The 19,883-nt window shown below is 45.7% G+C and overlaps 1 protein-coding gene across 1 annotated transcript in view; it reads right to left on the bottom strand.

Moving 5' to 3' along the window:
• tlcd2 (TLC domain containing 2) overlaps positions 1 to 19,883 on the bottom strand; it is a gene marked incomplete at its 5' end in the record, with an annotated part of 247,696 nt that overhangs the window by 167,583 nt on the left and 60,230 nt on the right. The window contains one exon of the mRNA XM_084328424.1: positions 8,334 to 8,416. Within this exon, the coding sequence (XP_084184550.1) occupies positions 8,334 to 8,416 (83 nt within the window). The remainder of the gene's footprint in view (positions 1 to 8,333; positions 8,417 to 19,883) is intronic.

Consider the following 19,883-nt stretch of genomic DNA (forward strand, 5'->3'; position numbering starts at 1 on the left):
AACGTGTCACTCTTTGTAGTCTGCTTCGGTCTTGTGCAGTGCTATTCCCAAACCAGGAGGTGATGTTGCCAGTCAGGATGCTCTCTATTGTACATGAGTAGAAGTTCTTAAGGATCTTCTGACTGACTTGGAACTTCCTATGGCGCCTGAGGAAGTAGAGGCGTTGTCGTGCCTTCTTCACAACACTGTCAATGTGTGTGGTCCATGTCAAGTCCTCGGATATGTGGGCTCCGAGGTACTTAAAACTGTTCACTCTCTCAACCGGTGCCCCGTCGATGCTGAGGGGGCTGTAGTCCTTGACCCCCGACCTCCTAAAGTCCACAATCATCTCCTTTGTTTTGCTGACGTTCAGGGAGAGTCTGTTCTCCTGGCACCATCCCGCCAGGACCTTGACCTCTTCCAGGTAGGCCCTATCGTCGTTTGCAGAGATCAGGCCCACCACTACTGTGTCGTCAGCAAATTTGATGATTGTGTTGTTGCTCCGCTGAGCCACACAGTCATGTGTGTACAGGGAGTAGAGGAGGGGACTCAGAACACAGCCCTGTGGGGCCCCTATGTTGAGGGTGATGGATGAGGAGGTGCAGTTGCCTGCTCTCACCACCTGGGGTCTGCCCGTCAGGAAGTCCAAGACCCACTGGCAGAGGTCATAGTTCAAGCCCAGGTCCCTGAGCTTGGCTATGAGTTTGGAGGGGACTATGGCATTGAATGCTGAGCTGTAGTCGATGAATAGCATTCTCACATAGTTCCCCTGCCTCTTGTCCAGGTGTGATGCTGCTGTGTGCAGCACATGGGCTATGGCGTCCTCCGTGGACCTGTTGGGGCGGTATGCAAATTGGAGGGGGTCCAGGTTGATGGGGAGGGAGGAACAGATGTAGCCCTTCACTAGCTTCTCAAAGCACTTCATGGCTATGGAGGTGAGAGCTACAGGGCGGTAGTCGTTGAGGCAAGTGGGCGTAGATTTTTTGGGTACAGGGATGATGGTGGACTTCTTCAAACAGGTGGGGATGACAGCCTGTTCTAAGGACAGGTTAAATATGTCAGTGAATACCAGGGCCAGTTGGTCGGCACAGACTTTTAGGATGCGGCCGGGGATACCGTCCGGTCCTGCTGCCTTCCTGATATTCACTTTCTTAAAGGTCCTCCTCACCTCATGTTCTGTTATTCTGAACACTGAATCTCCATCAGCAGCGCCCCCCCCCCCTCCATTGCAGTGGTTTGTAGGCTGGTGTTGTTATTCACCGCCTCAAACCTCGCATAGAAGGTATTGAGTTCATTTGCTAAGGAGATGTCACTGTTCAGCTTGAGGGAGGTGCCTTTGTAATCTGTCATCGTTCTGAGGCCCTGCCACATGCCTCTAGAGCAGGGGTGGGCAATTATTTTTCCCAGGGGGCCGAATGAGCAACTGAAAATATGTTGGAGGGCCGGGCCAAAATTCCAAACTCAATTATGCATAATATACATTTTATTTCTATATAAAAAGCAGTAAATGGCATTGTTTTGACCCCTGGTAAGAGTGTGTGTTATTATTTGGCAATTAAAGGGTGAGGTTAGCTTTCAAAAATATAATTTATTCAAATATAATTTATTTCCAAAATGATGAACAAAATGTGAAACATTAATAACAAAGGGCATTTTGAGTTTCATATACTATTGAAACAAGGATTTTCTTAGCTTTCTAAAGACATCACAGTATCTTATAGCAAAAATAAACAAGACATGTCACTGAACTGTGTAAAGAAAAGTGTCCCAGTTTTGTAGCCTTTTTTACTTTACATGCCTATATTAAACATTTAATGTTTTCAGAACTGTGCAAAAAAAAGAAAAAAAATATCAAGTGTCCCATTTCACTTGTTATATTTCCACATTTTAGTGTTCTTCAGTTCTTTTTTTTTTCATTCAGTGTGAGAAATCCAGTCTCTGTTGAGCTTTAACAAGTCCATCAAAGTCAGGTTGCATGTCTGAGGTGGAGATACGAAGCACAGCTGCCAGATGTTCATCAGTGAGAGAGGATCTGTACCTGGACTTGGTAAACGTCATGACTGCGAATGTCTGTTCACATATGTAGGTGGATCCAAAGAGAACCAACATCTTCTGAGCATGTCTCCTCATGTTTGGAAAGTTCTCCTCCTTGAGAGCAGAGTAGAACTCTAGCAGTGATGCTGACTTAAAGTGCTCTTTCAGTAGTGAATCAGACTGCAGGTCAATGAGTTCAAGCTGAACAACTATCAACACTGCAGGTAAAGGGAGAGGAAACCAGCTGCATTTCATCCTCAACCTTTTTGAAATCTTGAAAACGCCTTGAAAATGCACCATGCAGTGCTCCCAACATGGATGAGTACCTGTGCCGGTGATCAGCTGATGGTTTGACTTTTTTCAGGGTTTTCATGTGTTTGAGATTGTTGCTGCCTAGTTGCCTTGAAATTAATTGCAACTTTGTCATGAAGGCTTTCACATGGCTATGCATTTCATGAGAAAAAAATGGCTTTGCAGTTGTGTGTTCAGTAGGGATGGGTACCGTTCACATTTGAACCGATACGGTACCGGTACCTGTGAATCTATACCGGTTCGGCTTGCCCCGACTGCTTTGTTGTTGAATCAAGTAAAATCCTAGGTAAGCATATATTGTGCGTGTGAACGTTGACATGAAAAGAAAAAAGTAAAAAAAAAAATATATATATATATATATATATATATATATATATATATATATATATATATATATATATATATATATATATATAAAAAATATATATATTATCATGTAATCTTTCGCGGGCCGGTCAGAATCATCCCGCGGGCCGTATCCGGCCCGCGGGCCGTACAATGCCCAGGTCTGCTCTAGAGTCAGCCTGTTCAAACTGAAGTTCAACTTTGTCCCTATAACGCCGTTTTGCCTCTATTACTGCTCTCCTGACGTTGTATCTTGCCGTCTTGTGTTCATCCATGTTGCCTGTCACAAGCCCGGTGTTGTATGCTGAGGTGCGCACTTTCAGAGCCTCACGGACGGATTTATCTACCCAAGGCTTTTGATTTGGGTAAATTCTAATTGTGGTAGAAGGGATTGTTTCTTCTACCAGAGTACAGACAAAGTCAAGCACCGTTTCAGTGTATTCGTTGAGGTTGTCTGTGTTATCACGAAACACATTCCATCTGTGCATTCCAGCGCAGCCTGTAGTGTCTCCTCTGACGTCACAGTCCAACGCTTAACCTCTCGCGATACTACCGGCGTGCGCTTGATACTCTGTTTATACTTTGGCAAAAGAAAGATGGCGGCGTGATCGGACTTACCGAATGGACTAAGAGCCTGTGACTTGTACCCATTCTTAAATTGCGAGTATACATGGTCTAATATGTTCTCGCCTCTGATGGGACAGGTCACATGCTGATAGAAATTCGGCAACACCTTTTTAAGACGCGCGCTGTTGAAATAGCCCAGAACCAAAATAGCCGCGTCTACGTTAGCTGTCTGTTGTTTGTTTACCTCGTCGTGTAGCTTCGAGAGTGCGGCCCCAGTGCTTGCTTGTGGTGGGATGTACACTCCGATCATGATGATGGACGTTAACTCCCTCGGGAGAAAGAAGGGTCGGCATTTGATGGTGATAAACTCCAGGTCTGGGGAGCAGTGGTTAGACAATTCCTTTGCGTTGCCTATATCGCACCACTCCTTGTTTACCATGAAAGCTATGCCGCCTCCTCTCGTCTTTAGTGATTCTTCTGCCGTTCGGTCCTTACGGAGAACGAAGAAGTGATCTGCCGGTTCTATTGCATGGTTTGGGACGTCCGGAGACAACCAAGTCTCGGTGAAACAGAGGACGTTGCAGTCCCGAATGTCCCTCTGGAATTGGATCCGTGCTCTGATGTCGTCCAGTTTGTTTCCTATCGATTGCACATTGGCCAACAATATGCTGGGCAATGTGGTTCTGTGTCGCTTGGATCTCAATCTGTTTCGGACCCCAGCTCTTCTTCCTCGCCGTTGCGCCTTTTCCTTGCCTCGGCCGCAACAAAGGATCTCCGCTGGCCACTGTTGTTGTTCAGCAATCCGATCCAGAGAGCAATCCAGTCGGTAAATTTTTCTTAATCCAATGTCAATGAGTGACTGACGGTCATACACATATAATGCACCAACAGTTGGTGCAAATAAAACTCTTAAAACTATAAAAATTAACAAAAGTAAGCACAGTCTCGACGGAGCTAACAGAAAGGCGGCTGGTCGGAGCAGCGCCAGCGTAGTGTTGGATCAGAGGGGTTAATCTGAGCATGTGTATTTCAATATGTGCGTCTTCATCATGCATGCAGACACCTGTGTGGTGTGGACTATGTGTGGTTCTGTAACGTTACTCATACCTATAGCCTGTCAGCAAGCGTCACAGTAAAGTCCTCTGTTGCACTGTTCATATTTATGACACAGATGTCTAGCTACATACTTATTAGGTATGTTATTAATGTACTTTTTTTGAGTTGGACTGCAGGAACAAAGACGCACGTCTACACATGAACTTGGCGGAGCAGGGAGAGAGTTTATTGCACATGCGCAGAGGTTATATACACACATGTATGGATACCCGCAATGGTCAAATGTGAGACTGTACATTACATTATGTTCAACACCCCCACTCAGGCTCACCTTTACAAATTCACATGAAAAGAAAAACATAAACGACCTATGCCGGTCTGGCACATTATTCCTTGAATAACAACTCAGGAAAAACACAACCTTTTTGTTGTTTGATACTTCTGGGTTATCTATGTTTCCCCAAACAAATAACATCTGAATTTCTCAAACTTTGCTTTTGTCAGTGGTTTGGTCAACACGTCGGCCATCATGTTTTCTGTGGGACACTATTCAATGGATATTTTACCATCAATATGTGCAGCTCGCACAAAATTATATTTAATATCAACATGTTTGCTCCGTTGCCTACATACTGGATTTTTGGACAGAGCAATCGTCCCCTGATTGTCTTCGAATATTGTCACTGGTGTGTGCTGCCTTTCCTTTTTCATACCTTGGAGTAATTGAACAAGATATAGGCTCTCTTGGGCAGTGGCTGCTAGAGCCATGTACTCCGCCTCGCATGTTGACAAAGCAACTGTTGGTTGCTTCCTGGTCTTCCAGGATACAACTGGACCCTCTTTGACCACACTAAAACAGTACCCAGTAGTACTCCTCCTGTCATTTTGGTCTGACGCCCAGTCGGCATCACTATAGCCCTCTAATTTAAGGTCTTTGTCACTTCTTTTGTAACATAGCTCATATTCACTTGTGCCCTTCAAGTAACGTAGCACCTGTTTAGCTGTTACCCAGTGTTGTTGTTTTGGCTGTGCTAGGTATTGTGACAACTTGCTGACTCATCTTGATTTCTCCCTTTTTCTGTGTGAAATCAATACCCAAGAAATGTTTCATTTCCCCTAGATCTTTCATTTTGAACTTCATTTTCAACATTTCCTTCACCTCACTGATCAAGTCGTTGCTGTTGGCTGCAATTATCAAATCATCCACCCAAATAATCAGGATCACCTTCTCATTTTCAGATTGTTTATCATATACACAATTGTCCGCTGCATTCTGGATAAATCCGTTTTCTACTAGGTGATCGTGTAGGAGTTTGTTCCAGTTGCGCCCTAATTGTTTCAGTGTTGGACTCAACTATGAATCCCTCCGGCTGTTCTATATAGACCTCACAGTCCATCGGGGCATGTAGGTACGCCGTTTTCACGTCCATTTGATGGAGCATTAAACCGTCCTGTGCCGCCATCTGCATTATAATTCTCACTGACGTCATGTTAGCAGTTGGGGAGAATGTCTCTTTATAATCTATCCCCTCTATCTGGCTATAGCCCTTAGCTACATATCTAGCTTTGTATGTTTCAGATTCATCCTGGCTCTCTTTAATTAGTCGTAAAGACCCAGCGACCTCCCACAACAGTTTTCCCTTTAGGAAGTGTGGTCAAAGTGAACGTTTCGTTCTCTTTTAAAGAGTTAATCTCTTCTTCCATTGCGTTAGCCCACTTCTGAGACGTATTAGAGCTCATGGCCTCCTTGTATGTGTTTGGTACCCCAAATACAGCTCTATAGAAATAATCTACATCTTGTTCGTCAGTACATTCTGCTTTACACTGGTATTCTTCAAGATATGCTGGGGTCTTCCTCTCTCTTGTTGGGTAGCGGTTTCTGCCCCCACTCACATATATGCTTACTACATGTATCTATTGCTCCTATGTCCGCCCATCACAAACAAGCAAACTGTCTAACGCCTGTCCCCGTCTCCCTGTCTCTCTGTCAGTGGATGTCTTGTGGTGATTACCAAGGTGGTGGATGTCCCGTGGTGATGGCCAAGATGATGCCATCCTCTCTACGTTGCCCCCATACTTCAAATGGATCAGAACGGAATACATACTCATTTGCAAACGGAATATGACTCTGATATTTTGTGCTCTGAGTCTTGACATTTAGCCTTTATCCTAGGGCTGGGCGATATAATATAATATCGATTTTTTTGTGTGACCTGCAACAGGGCAGTTTTAAAACCAGAGACAGTGGACAGACTTGTCTTTCTTACCTGCAACTTAAAGTAATGGCTTTGCTTGTCCAAATGACAATACTGACCAAATTGAGATTTATTTGTCTCTTGTCCATTTATTTAGTTTGCTTTCTAATTTAAAATACAGTTTGAAACCGTCTGTACACAGTAGGCTATGTGTGCTAGCAGAGCTAGTCTCCAGTCATGAGTCATGGTGCACATGTGCAGTGGTTTGTCCACCAAAAAAGCGCCAAAAGATAGAAAATAAACTAGTAGAGCCAGAACTGTTCAACTCCCCTGGAGCCACAGCCAGCAGAGAAGCCGGTTTACTTTCGCTTTCAAACCAGCTGCAGCCTTGAGAACTGGAGTGTGAGGGGATGTAACACTAAAGATGGCGGCAACAACAAAGAATTGCTGCAAAATAAACATACATCTGTTGTTTAATAATCTGTTGTTTATTTTTTAATACTCGATTTTTTTTATCAAGTGATATGATATTGTTATCGATATCGTTATCGCGATATCATTTTTGGCCATATCGCCCAGCCCTACTTTATCCTACTTTTCAAGTTTGTGGAGCGCATTCATGACCCATAGAGGAAGAACCCTATTGGTTTTGGTGACCCCATGACCTTTCCTCTAGCGCCACAGGACAAACTTTTAAGTCTCCAAATAGTGTATCTCAAATAGCTTTAATTTAAATATTTTCAAATATGCAGAGCACATTCATGACCCCTGGAGGAAACCCTATTGCCCTTGGTGACCTGACTTTTCCTCCAGTGCCACTATCAGGCCAAACATTACATTTTCTAATTAGTGTGTCTCCTGATCTGTACAGTCATGCCACAAAGACATATGAACTTTGCCATATTGGAATTTCTAGCATTTAGACATTTAAAAAAATATATGCTTTCTTTCCTACTCCCCCTAGCTTGTTCACTTGCTGTGTGGAATGTGGGGACTAACATATTTAAATGTGTAATTTAGATAATTGATCAGTGAAATTATATGACTACCCGATCCAATGACGTTTCAGAAAAACACATGGTAAACTGGAATTGATTTGTTACTGAATGCTCTGACTTCCACCAAACTTGACAGCGACCCCATTCTCCCTCGAAGAACAATACAGAACAATGAGCCCCCCCCCCCCTCAACCGGGGTTGTGATGAACAATGCACTTCTCTTCAAACCAGGTGCGACACAAAGACTCAACGGACATCATGGAGATGACCAGCCTTGATGGGAGTGCTAGCTAAATAACCTGGTAGAAGAGAACTACAGTAGGCGGGAGATAGAAAGGGGGGGTTAGGTGATGTTGATGTGAAGGAATGTGACGACATAGAACAGTCAACTGTCATGTCTTTGTTATTCTCTCTCTCTCTCTCTCTCTCTCTCTCTCTCTCTCTCTCTCTCTCTCTCTCTCGCTCTCTCTCTCTCTCTCTCTCGTAGCTGGACAAGAAAAACAAGTCTTGTCTTTTCTCTTTCAAGGAAGGCTTTGCTTCTGACAAGCGATATGACGTTTGTCAACGGCGCTAAAAGGGGGCTTGAAGAGTGGGTGTGTTAGTTAGCTATAGCTGCTGGGCCTGGATATGTCGGTGTGTTAGTTAGCTAGCTGCTGTGCCTGGATGTGTGGGTGTGTTAGTTAGCTAGCTGCTGTGCCTGGATGTGGCGTCGAGAAGCTGCAGAGGTGACAAACTCCCAGTGATGTTCTACTAGTCATGGTTAAGGTCAAGAACCACTATATCATATCCTGGAACACAGCTTAAAGGGCCCAACTTCTACCATGAAGAACATTCTGAAATTGCTTACCACCACGTGATGGAAGAGAAGCTCCCAGGACTGAGTCACCTTCTGGTTTAACACCATGTCAAAGAAGTCATAGATGAAGTAACCTGTGAAGACAGACAAGTGTTAGCTATGTTAGGCAAGTCATTACATTTGTCCATTAGCTAATGAACCAAAACAGATGTGGCTCTTCTGACGAGAGCAGTCTTGGTCATATCAAGTGTGTCAGTGGGACCCCGCTTCCATGACGACACCGAGGATGGCAACCAAGATGTGGCTGGGAGAGGGCTATTTATATCCATCCCCCGCCACCGGCCATCTCCATGGAGACGGCTTTTCACAATGCTGGATAAATAATGAAGATGGGGGTGCATGATTGGAAGGGTGATGAGGGCTTGGAAGAGCCTGGAATTATCTAGGCTGCACAATATTGGAAAGCATTTGACATTGCAATATCTTTTTTTTTTTCTCACTTTTTCTCCTTATTTTCTATTTTTCTCCCATCCCAATTTCGCCTCGCCAATTCTCCCCTCCCCTGTCTCGAACGTTGCTAGACTATGCCTCCCACTGGTCGGCTGCAGTGAGGACCAAGCCTTGCATCACGTGTCCCCTCCGGTACACGAGGAGGCAGCTGTCGCATCTTTTCACCTGAACAGCGCGATCTCAGTGGCGAAGAGTAACGTGTGGGAGGCTCACGCTGCCCCTGATACTTCCTGATTCTGCTGTACAGGCGCACCAACCGACCTGTAGGAGCAGCTGTCCACAACGTCCAATCCCAACCCACCGGCTTTCCCACCCTCTAACACTGCCAATTGTGTTAGTATGAACGACCGGCCAAGCCGGTAGCAACGCCGAGAGCTGGGCTCGATACCAGCATCTCCTGCGTTAGTGGCGAGCGCCTTGCCCACTGCGCCACTCAGCCTCCCCGACATTGCAATATCTATATTCACCAGATACAGCTTTTAACAGCACCATTTGGGAAGAATGAATCACTCTAGTAATGATTAGAGTGGTTTTGGGAGGGGGAACCATGTACACCATGGTATTCAAATAATACCCATCTATCAATCCAGGCTAAAGTCCATGATCAACCATGATATTAATAATGCATGTTGTTTACCCTAAAATAAAGGGGCTCATCTATGAATGGGTGGGAGAAGGGTGGTGTCTAGAAGAGATCCCGGAGATCACATGCTGTTTTATCGCTGTTCTCCGGTTTAAAGAATAACATTAAAACATAGAATTCACATCCTTCAAAGAACAGCGACATTGCGTCCTTTGCGATAGCGATGCTGAAACAATATATTGTGCAGCCCTAGAATCAACCCGGTTTAGTCTTATGCTACAGTAGCAATTTCACAACAGCACCCCTCCTTTCACACACAGCACCTTTCACAGGGCACACTGTGGAATATAATTGTATCTCTCAACAGTTACAAGTACATGATGTCAACAGCCTTATGACTAATTCTATTTTTACAAAATAGTTACATAATAGTATGGCTTGTTTGTCCTGATGGATGTCACTTGATGCTATCTCTATGAACATTGTTGATGCCCTCTGTTGCCTCTGCTTCACCATTCACTCCTGCCTATAATTTCCCTCATATCACGTGACCAATTATTAACCATTTATTTCACCAATCGTCAGTTGCCCACCTCACCACCTATTGCATGCCTGACCATCGTTGTTGGGGGATCTCTCATTGAACTGCCCTTCTGAGGTTTCTTCCCTTTTCTCTGGTTTTGTGGCTTGTCTGGTTTTCATTGAGGGTTAAGGGTCAGGCGGTGTTGTTCCATTGTGATGTGGGCATGTGAAGCCTGTTGAGACATGTATTATGATATTGGGATATATGAATAAACAAAACGAACAAACACAAGAACAGATTATGATCATTGGTTTCACACAATGACCATTCTGTGGATAACCAGGCCAGATTGTAAATCTAGTAGCACGTCATCCAATTAAATATCTATATTTGCCAATATTTATTATCACCCACATTTCACATTTAATGGACTATTCCACCTTGACCTTCCTTTGCATCAAATAAAAATACATAGCAATTTAGGTTTACCATCAGGGACAGTCACCATCTGTGTTACCATGAAGTGCTTTCAAAGTGGAGGAAAGAAGAGAAAGAGGAAGAAGGAAGATGCCCCAGAAGGTTTGCCTAAACTGACTAAATGTAAATGATTTAATAAAACAGAGAGATTCAACGGAGGAGCAACAAGTAGCAGACGGACAGGTGTAGTTGAATAAGCTGAGCTGGCTAACGTTAGCAGCCTCCTTCCTGCTTGTTGGAATGTGCACCCACCACACCTACTACAACGTCTAACGTTAGCAGCCTCCTTGCTGCCTGTTACAATGTGCACCCAGTCTAGGGCTGTCCCCGACTAAGGATTTGGATGGTCGACTAGGATTGGCCAAAATTTGCTATATATATAAGTATAATATTTAAAAAAAATCTTTTTTTTATCAATCCATTTGGGCTGTGGGGGGTGCTTAATGTCTGAAGGAGTCGACTGAAGGCTTCTTGTCCTCTGCAAAAGCATGCAATTGGTCCACTGATGGATACATCTTGATATTTGTCTAGTCTAGTGCAGGGGCGTCATTTTGGTATGGCAAGGACCTTGGCAAATAAAAATGTAAAAAATTATATATATATATATATATATATTTTTTTTATTACAATTTTTTATGTTGATTTAGAATTCGAATGTCAACATTATGAACGAAGCTTCGAACTATTCGGTACAGCCCTAGCATGTTTTGATATTGTCAATTATCTCACTTTTACTAGGTGACTTTTACTGTGACTAACTGAAATATGCCCAAAAAAAAGGAAAATGGACATAGGGACGTTTTTTAATCAAAGGGCAGCAGAGACAAGTGATACAGGGACACAGGTAAGGTCTGGCTCAGTGATTATAATAGTGCAGTTCAGCATTCAGTAACCCATACTTTTTGTGAATGTGTTTTTGATACTACATTCTGTTGAACACACACCTCAAAACCGTACCTAAGGAAAATTGGCTCAATTGCAAGAAAAGTAATAGACAGTTATGATATTACATTCTGCATAATTCGTATGCAAAATATTGTGGTTCCCTGCTTTAGTCTGTTGACACATTTCTATACTAAAAATGCTTGTGTAGTCCTGTGTCATACCTAAATGTCATATAACTGAATTGTATAGAAACAACTCACCAAAAGTGACTATTGCACAACTGATTTGACAAAAAAAAATGTGGCCGGTCTGGGCCAAAAGTTTTTTTTTGGCCCAGACCGGCCCACCACAATCGGTCGGACACCACCCACCAGTACACCATCCTTGCGGTCTCCTTAAATATGCATACCTACTGTACCATTCCCCCAAACCACTACAAAGCTGGGTAGTAAGTGCCATGGACAAGTGTACCAGTGCAAGTGGACCAGTGTACTCACTCGCTCTTGGCTGAATCTTGTTTTGGGTGGTGATGTAAAAACACCTGCATCATAGCAGGCTCAGGACGGGCAAAGTAGTTTATAGCCTGTTCATCCCTGTCTCTCTCCTCCACAACCTGGCTTGATTAGACATAAGGAGAGATAGAGATGATTACAATTAACTGGTCAATTCAGGTCCAGAATTGTTGGGATTCCCTGACAAAGATGTGCAAAAAGCTGTACAATTTAAACAATACCATACTGGTAATGAGCAAATAGTTGTTCAATTATTCAATTAATGCATGGAGCTGTTCCATCTTATTTCATTTGATATTAACTACTCAGTTCATACAGATTTCAAGTATTCAAATATCAATGATGAATATTGCATAAGGTTTACACTAGGGCTGTCTTAAATACTTCGAAGCTTTGAAGCTTTGTTCGATGGCACGAGCTTCGAACATAAAAAAAAGTAAAAAATAATAATAATAATAATAAAATTTTCCCTCCAAAATCTTGCGCCTCCATTCCAATGAAACGAAAGTAAGCGGCGCCTTCCTGCCTCCATTCCAATGAAACGAAAGTAAGCGGCGCCTTCCCGCCGCCATTCCAATGAAACGAAAGTAAGTGGCGCCTCGACTCCACCTCTCTACAACAAGCACGTGGAGATTATCTGTGTTGAAAACAACAAGGACATGTGCAGCAGACATGTCGACGAAGAAGCGAAGCAATGCCGTTTGTTATTTAAGACTATGTCGGACAGATTTGTGTTCATTGTGCTGCTTTTTTAAAGTGTCCCGACCCATATAAAAATATGTCTTAATAAAACGTGCTTAATTAAGTCTAATTCTGCCTTTGTCTCTATCAACTACATATAAATATTTATATATTTGTTTGCTTGATAGACGAAGGTTGCAACATAATTATGTAATGTCATGTCGTTGGCTGTGAGAGCAGCCCCACTGCACCCAGGCAGGGCAGCCAAGTGAAACCTTGTTGGCTGTGTCACAGTCACGAAAGGGGCTACTTAATTAATTAATCCAATCCACTTTATTTATAGAGCACATTTAAAAACAACAAAGTTTACCAAAGTGCTGTACAAGTCCCACAACAAAATGTAAAAAAATATATATATATTATAATAAAAAATATATTTGAAGCTTCGAATTAAAATCGAAGCTCGGCCCCGAAGCTTCGATTGCCAAAAAAAGCTTCGAAGGTCAGCCCTAGTTTACACAGTTAATAGATCACCTTTTTAATATGTGCACGGCTGTCTGCTGCTCATGTGGGGCGGTGGTTGGTGTTTGGGTGGTCTGCTGTTGGGTATAGTTCTACCGATCCTCAATTGTCTTTATTTTCTTAATTTACATTTTTTTTTTTTTTGTATTTTGTTATTCATGTAAGCCTGGGGGATATTCAGGATGGCGTGGAATTGGGGAGCATGGGTGATGGGTGGGGGTACTTACTGGTGTAGAAATATGATTTCATGTAAGTAAAATCTTTTATGAAATTAAGAAATTATTATTTGATGAAATGCATCTACTGCATCTATTGTATCTGCACCCTTTTTTAATAATAAAGTAAAACAATTTTTTTTTTTAAATAGATCACCGTTTTGTTTTATATTCATGTTCAGAGAGGAGTAATAGTTAGATCTTTGTATGTTATTTATATGGCAATTAAATCAATGGTGTGCTTGATTGTTTAGGGAGTTTGACCTACAGTTAATGTGCCTACCACGTGAAGGTGCATGCTCAATGGTGTTAGATGTTTCTGTAATCAGCCAGTATCACCTTTAGTATCTGTGTTCGTGAAGTTTCTGCGTTGTATTTATTTCTCTCTCTGAAGTCGACCTTCTCATACTGGCTGTACATCTTTGTCATCCCCCTTAATGCAATCCGTAATCATAAGAATTTGATCTAAAAGTACCTAGCGGAAAAAATCTAATCTACGAATTCCAATCTGGCTTCAGAACATCCCACTCCACTGACACATGCCTTCTCTATTTGAATGACCACATCAAACAAGAGGTGGACGCAGGCAAATACTGCGGCATGGTCATGCTGGACCTACAAAAGGCCTTTGACACGGTCAATCACTCCATTCTGATTGACAAGCTAAAAGCAATTGGTTTTGATAGTCTATCAGTGAGCTGGATGCAATCCTACCTTGAGGGGAGGGAACAGATGGTGGAGGTAAACGGTACCCTATCCCCCCCCCTCACAGTGAGCTGTGGTGTTCCACAAGGAAGCATACTAGGACCGCTACTGTTCCTAATTTATGCAAATGACATGTCGTCAGCTTGTGACTGCAACTTGTTCCTGTTTGCAGACGACTCAGCCCTGCTGGTCTCTGACAAGAACAAGTTACAGGTTGAAAAAACCCTCAGCTCGGAACTAGGCAGAATCTGCATATGGCTCGCTGATAACAAACTATCATTACACATGGGCAAAACAGAGTCCATTCTCTTCGGTTCAAATAACAAACTCAGCAAGACCGACGGCTTCTCAGTTACAGTGGGTGACAATATTGTCACAAGGAAAGATGAAATTACCTACCTGGGTTCCATCCTAGAGGCTTAAAAAAAGTCAACCAACGAACTCGATTCTTGTACCGGATCTCCTCTCTGGTAAACAAGAATACCCTGAAGACTCTGGCAGGAGCACTCATTCAGGGGTACTACGACTATTGTAACTGAGGGGTACAATTCCCTGACTGTATTACTAGATATGATACTTACTACCACTACCTTTGTACTTAATATTCGGCCACCCAGTACACGGCATAAACATATTATCATAAACACTCTCACGTAGATGAAACGGATCCAACACAAATGTACGAAGTCGAAACAGGTCTTTATTTCTACACAGCGATGGTGTGTAGAACAAGCACTTAATCACTTAATTACATTTATGAATTGAAATAGTATGCACTTTTATGGCAAAGAGTATTCGTCGGTATATCAATAGAGAATGTCCAATCTCTGAAGGCGCAGGTGGTAAATATACGACCTGGAATAGTTAAGGAATAACAGCAATGATACTTTAATGATTATATACTAGATACACTAGAGGGGGTTAATCCGGTCGCTTGTAAGCCGACAGGAGTAGGAGGGGGGGGGGGGGGTAGAATCCGGCTGCCTCGTCCGGCCAAGGGTATCCCAGGTGAACCCACTGTAGTGCCGTTCAATGCGCCGGCGATCCTTGGACCACAGATGAAAGCAGGTGGACTCTTTGTGGGCCGGCTCTCTCCGGTCCACGGGGGAGAGACGTGAAGCGACCTCGTCTTGCAGAGCGTCTCCTCACCTTGCGTCCTCTCCAGGGGGGGGGGTTCCAACACACGGCAGTGTCGGGGGTCTTTATCCATGGAATAATCAAAGTATACAAAGCATAATCCGTGCCTGGGAAGGCGGGCTGTCGTCGGTAGAATAATCCGGTATACAGGTCCACTCGCTCGTCGGCTCTGGGGCTCCTCGGGTGCAGCTTCACATGGGTCAACCACCCTGGGTAAGCAGCCAGTTCTCTGCCCGAAACGATGGGGTACTGACTACGGTAGTATTCTCACCGCACGAAGCACTATATATTAACAGACTATTATTAGCTTAATAGACTACGTCCAACTCGACGATATAGTGCCAAATATGACTATTCAAATATTAATATACACGATGTCTCAATACCGATGGTAGGCGAACTTGGCCTTACTCCCACACGTGGCGTCGCGGGGAGGCTTTACGTCTGTGACTCTATTGGAGGGTAAGAAACTGGACTGAAAAGAAAGTCCTACTTTAGTAGCGCAGTATATATACGCACTATGAACAAATAGTCCCATTAGTGGTGCGGTAGCCAGATTCCTACGCGGAACTAGGACTTGTTCGTACATGTGGAGCGGTACGTTTGAACTGGGTCTGAGGGGTATGGCAGCCTGGCACCAAGGTCTCGACCAATAGTAGAATGGAGACTATTATGGGATGTTCAGTAGGCTAGAATGGATATTCAATGCATATTGTACAAGGAATATACAAGGGATATCAGGGAATATTAGAGAATATACAAATACAATTAAATATATATACATAAATAAATATATATATTCGGTTTAATCTGGCCCTTCACAACAGCCACCCCCTGAATAGGTCCCAGACCTAATCAGTTAAACAGAGACAGATTAATCGCGTTGTCTATTTACACATAAGGGTTTGCTGTAGGGGTCAGTCAACTTCACAAAGTCATAGGGTTGTAGGGTCATGGTCATCATCGATTGTGTCTGGGAGTCGAGGCAGTTCTATGAGCCTCGCCACGGGACGGGTGTAAGTGCGACCCTGGACGAGCACTTCAGCTGCTCGGACCTTGCCGTCGGCACCGGTGATCACTTTGCTTACGCGGCCGGCCGGCCACATAGCTCTGGGCAGTGATTGATCAATAATCATGACGACTGTTCCTTCTGTCAAATTGTCTCTCTCCTTTACCCACTTCTGGCGGGTCTGTAGAGACGGTGGGTAGTGCAGTAGGAAACTGTTCCAAAACTTGTCGGCTAATTCTTGGCTGTACCTCCACATTCGTCGGCCGTTCGCTTCTTCAGGCCGGTACATTGTCTGTGGTAATGCAGGATCTAGCCGCCCCATCAGGAGTGTGTTGGGGGTTCTGCGTAGGCGACCACCCACTCTGATGAGGGTATGAGCGTCGCTCTCGGGGGCCAGATGAATTAATCTGCTGTCGGATGGGACGGGCTTTCCTCCCTGTAGACAGGCCAATTCATCGGGGAACGAGTCTCTCTGGGCTCGCTGCAGTAGAAGCAATTCTGCTTCCTCGTAGTTAGCTGCTGACATATCAGCGGGGGACTTGCACTCCGGGTGGTACCGCAGGAATGTTCTTTGTTGTGCACTCTCTATGGACGTGCAATCGTCTATGTTAGGGTCGGTGGAGGCTACGGTGCTCAATCCACAGAACACAGACTTCTTATTTTCCACCTCCTCTGGACTTGCTTCCCTCGGGATAGGCATGGGCCACTGTCCTTCCGGGAGTCTTAGGAATGCGGGGCCGTCACTGTAGACATTGCGACGGGTGAGGTCATCCAGGGGCATCCCCCGGGTGATGACGTCAGCTGGGTTCTGTTTTGTATCAACGTAGCGCCACTCTGTTTCTCCGGTTAACTCTTCGGTTAAGTCTTGAATCTCGGTGACTCTGACTCCCACGAAGACTTTGTACTTGCATGAGTCCGATTTGATCCAGGCGAGTACCGTCGTGGAATCTGACCACAGGATTGTTCTAGACACCGGTATGGTGAGCTCACGTTGGATGAGCGTGGCTAGGTGCGCTCCGGCTAGGGCTGCGCAGAGCTCTAGACGTGGGATAGATTGTTGCTTGCGTGGGGCTATTCTCGAGCGGGCGAGGACAAATGCTGTGTAGATCTCTCCCCCCTGGTCTTGGGCCCGCAAGTAGGCTACTGATCCGTATGCGACCTCTGAGGCGTCACTGAAGACGTGTAAGTCCATTTTACATGTCTCTGGCCTCACCGTGGGTGGGAAGTAGCTTCGGCGCATATTAACGCCTGGGAGTGAGTGGAGCTCCATCTCCCACTCTCTCCAGGTGGATGCAAGGTGTGCGGGAATGGGGTCGTCCCAGCCCTGGTCCTTGTCCCACAATGCTCGTACAATCATTTTTGCCCTGGTGGTGTACGGTAGAATACATCCTAGCGGGTCATATTGTCGGGCGAGTGTTGTGTACACACTCCGTCTGGTGGTCGGCGCCGCCGCCGGCCTTCCCTGCTCCGTAGTCAGGGGCTTGTGTCTGTAGTGAAGCGAATCTGTTTTGAATCGCCACACCAATCCCAGGGTCATCTCCTGGGCTTCTCCCGGGATTGTAGCCATCCAGGTCTCGCTGCTGGCTGCCTTGTCCTCGGAGGAGAGGCTGCGCAGTACTTGCGGATCGCTGCTGGCCCACTGCCTGAGATCAAAGCCGCCTTTGATCAATGAGGCGCGGAGTTTAATCAGGAGAGCCTCGGCTTCTTCCTGGGTTGAAAGGCTTTGTAGACAGTTGTCTACGTAGAAGCTGTTCTTTACGCTGTGTCGGACCTCTTCGTCCGCTGCTGGGTCCTCTGCTACATGTTTCTGTAGTGCAAATGTCGCACAGCAGGGGCTGCACGTCGTTCCGAAGGGGAGGACTTCCCATTGGTAGATGGCTGGGTGCTCATCTCCTGGCTTCTCTCTCCATAGGAACCGTAACAGGGGCTTGTCCGCCTCTACTAATCTCACCTGCAGGAACATTCCTTTAATGTCCCCGCTGATGGCCACCTTTTCCTGGCGGAAGCGGAGTAGAACGCCGAGTAGGGAGGGGCCGAGTGTGGGACCGGGCAGTAACTCTTTATTTAGATTTTGGGATCCGATCTGGTAGCTGCAGTTAAATACTATGCGGTCTTTACCGTTGTGATGGACCTTGTGGTGGGGCACGTACCACGATTCAGTGGTCTGGTCAGCCTCTTTAATGTCCATCTTTGTGACGTGTGCCGCTGTGATGAGCTTCTCAATCTCAGCGCGGTATACACTCTCTTGGGCGGGGTTCTTGGCTAAGCGCCGCTCCGTGTTCAGCAGGTACCGTTCTGTGGCGTCTGTCTTGGCGTGGAAAGTAGGCATTCCTTCTCGCCGCAGGAGTGGCGTGGCGTATCTCAACACGCCGTTGACCGGGACTCTCTTGGTCCCTGTCTCGAGGAGGTGAATGGCGTAAATGTCATCTTTAGAGCGAATGTCTTTCTTTCCGTTCTTAAAGGGCATTTGTTCCAAGGTCCATAGCCGCTCTACGTGTTGCAGGAGTGCGGTTTCTCCCTCTGTGACTCGGGAGTGGAGACATCTAGTGGCTGTACTTCGGTTGAGAGATTTGGCGAGCGGGCCTTGGAGAGTCCATCCCAAACGGGTCTCGACTGCTGCAGGACAGCCTCGGGGTCCGGTATGAACCCGGTCTATCGGGACAATGAGGTCTGCATGGTCGGAGCCTATCAACAGGGTCGGCATAGCATTGTCTATGAGCGGGATCGGTAACTTTCGCAGATGTGCATATTTCTCCATCAGCTTGGCGACGGGGTATGTGTACCGCGACAGTCCTATTTCTTGGCTGGTGAAAGCGTCTGCAATCTGGTACCGTCGCTCAGGCTGGCCGCTTGCTGCGATAGAGAATGAGACATTCTCGCCCTTTATCGTCTTCAAATCTCGTCTTATTGTCCGAATTGTCATTTGGGTTTCGCTTCCCCGCAGCCCTAGCTGGGCCGCAGCGGAGGCGAGCAGCAGGGTCTTCTCTGACCCGTCATCGAGGACGGCGTAAGTGTCCAGGACTTTATTCTGGTAGCTTAGTGTCACACGCACTACTTTTAGGAGTACTCGGGCTCCACTGCTGCTGGCGGGATCGATGTACATGACGCTCGCTTTGCGGCTGGATGGTGCAGGTGAAGGGCGCCGTCTGTTACTGTCGTGAAGTATGTCCAGATGGGCTCCATCGCACTTGGTGCACCTTTTCTTTAAGCGGCATTCGGCTGCCATGTGTGAGCGCGCACAGCGAAAACAGCGCTTGTTGGACTTTATCCATTGACCTGCTTCCTCCGCGTTCAGCTTGGGGAAGGAGTCACATTGCGCTAGCCAGTGTTCTTTCTCACAGTAGGGGCACACTATCTTCCACTTCTCCGTTCTGGAGGGGGTACTGTGGCTCCTGCTGCTCGGTACTGACTCCGATTGGTGCATCACAGTCACCGATCTTCTTCCATCATTTAGTCGTCTGGTTCCTTCTCTGGAGCCAGGGGTGCTCCGTCCGAATGTATCTAGCCGTAGGCTGCTGACTTCTCTCGCCAGGAAGTCTGCTAGATCGAGGAGGTTCGGTTCGGGGCCATTCGGGTCTCTGTGGTCCCTCTGCCGCCTAAAGCGCTCCTGACGAGCGGGCGGCAGCTTCTCCAGGATCCTTTCCACATTTGAGTTGGCGTAAAGTTCATGCCTCCCCTTCTCTCTTTGCGCTCCCAACATCCCTACCAGGGACTGCACTCTGATGGACAGGTCGTCCAGTGCTCGATTGTCTATTGCTGGGGGTAAGCGGTCGATGTGTCGGATCTCCTGGATCACGTAATCCCATATGCGCCCATACCTCTGGTCCAATGCTACCAGCGCT

Source organism: Notolepis coatsorum, assembly GCF_963971535.1.
Source record: "Notolepis coatsorum genome assembly, chromosome: 1".
Classification (NCBI taxonomy): Eukaryota; Metazoa; Chordata; class Actinopteri; order Aulopiformes; family Paralepididae; genus Notolepis; species Notolepis coatsorum.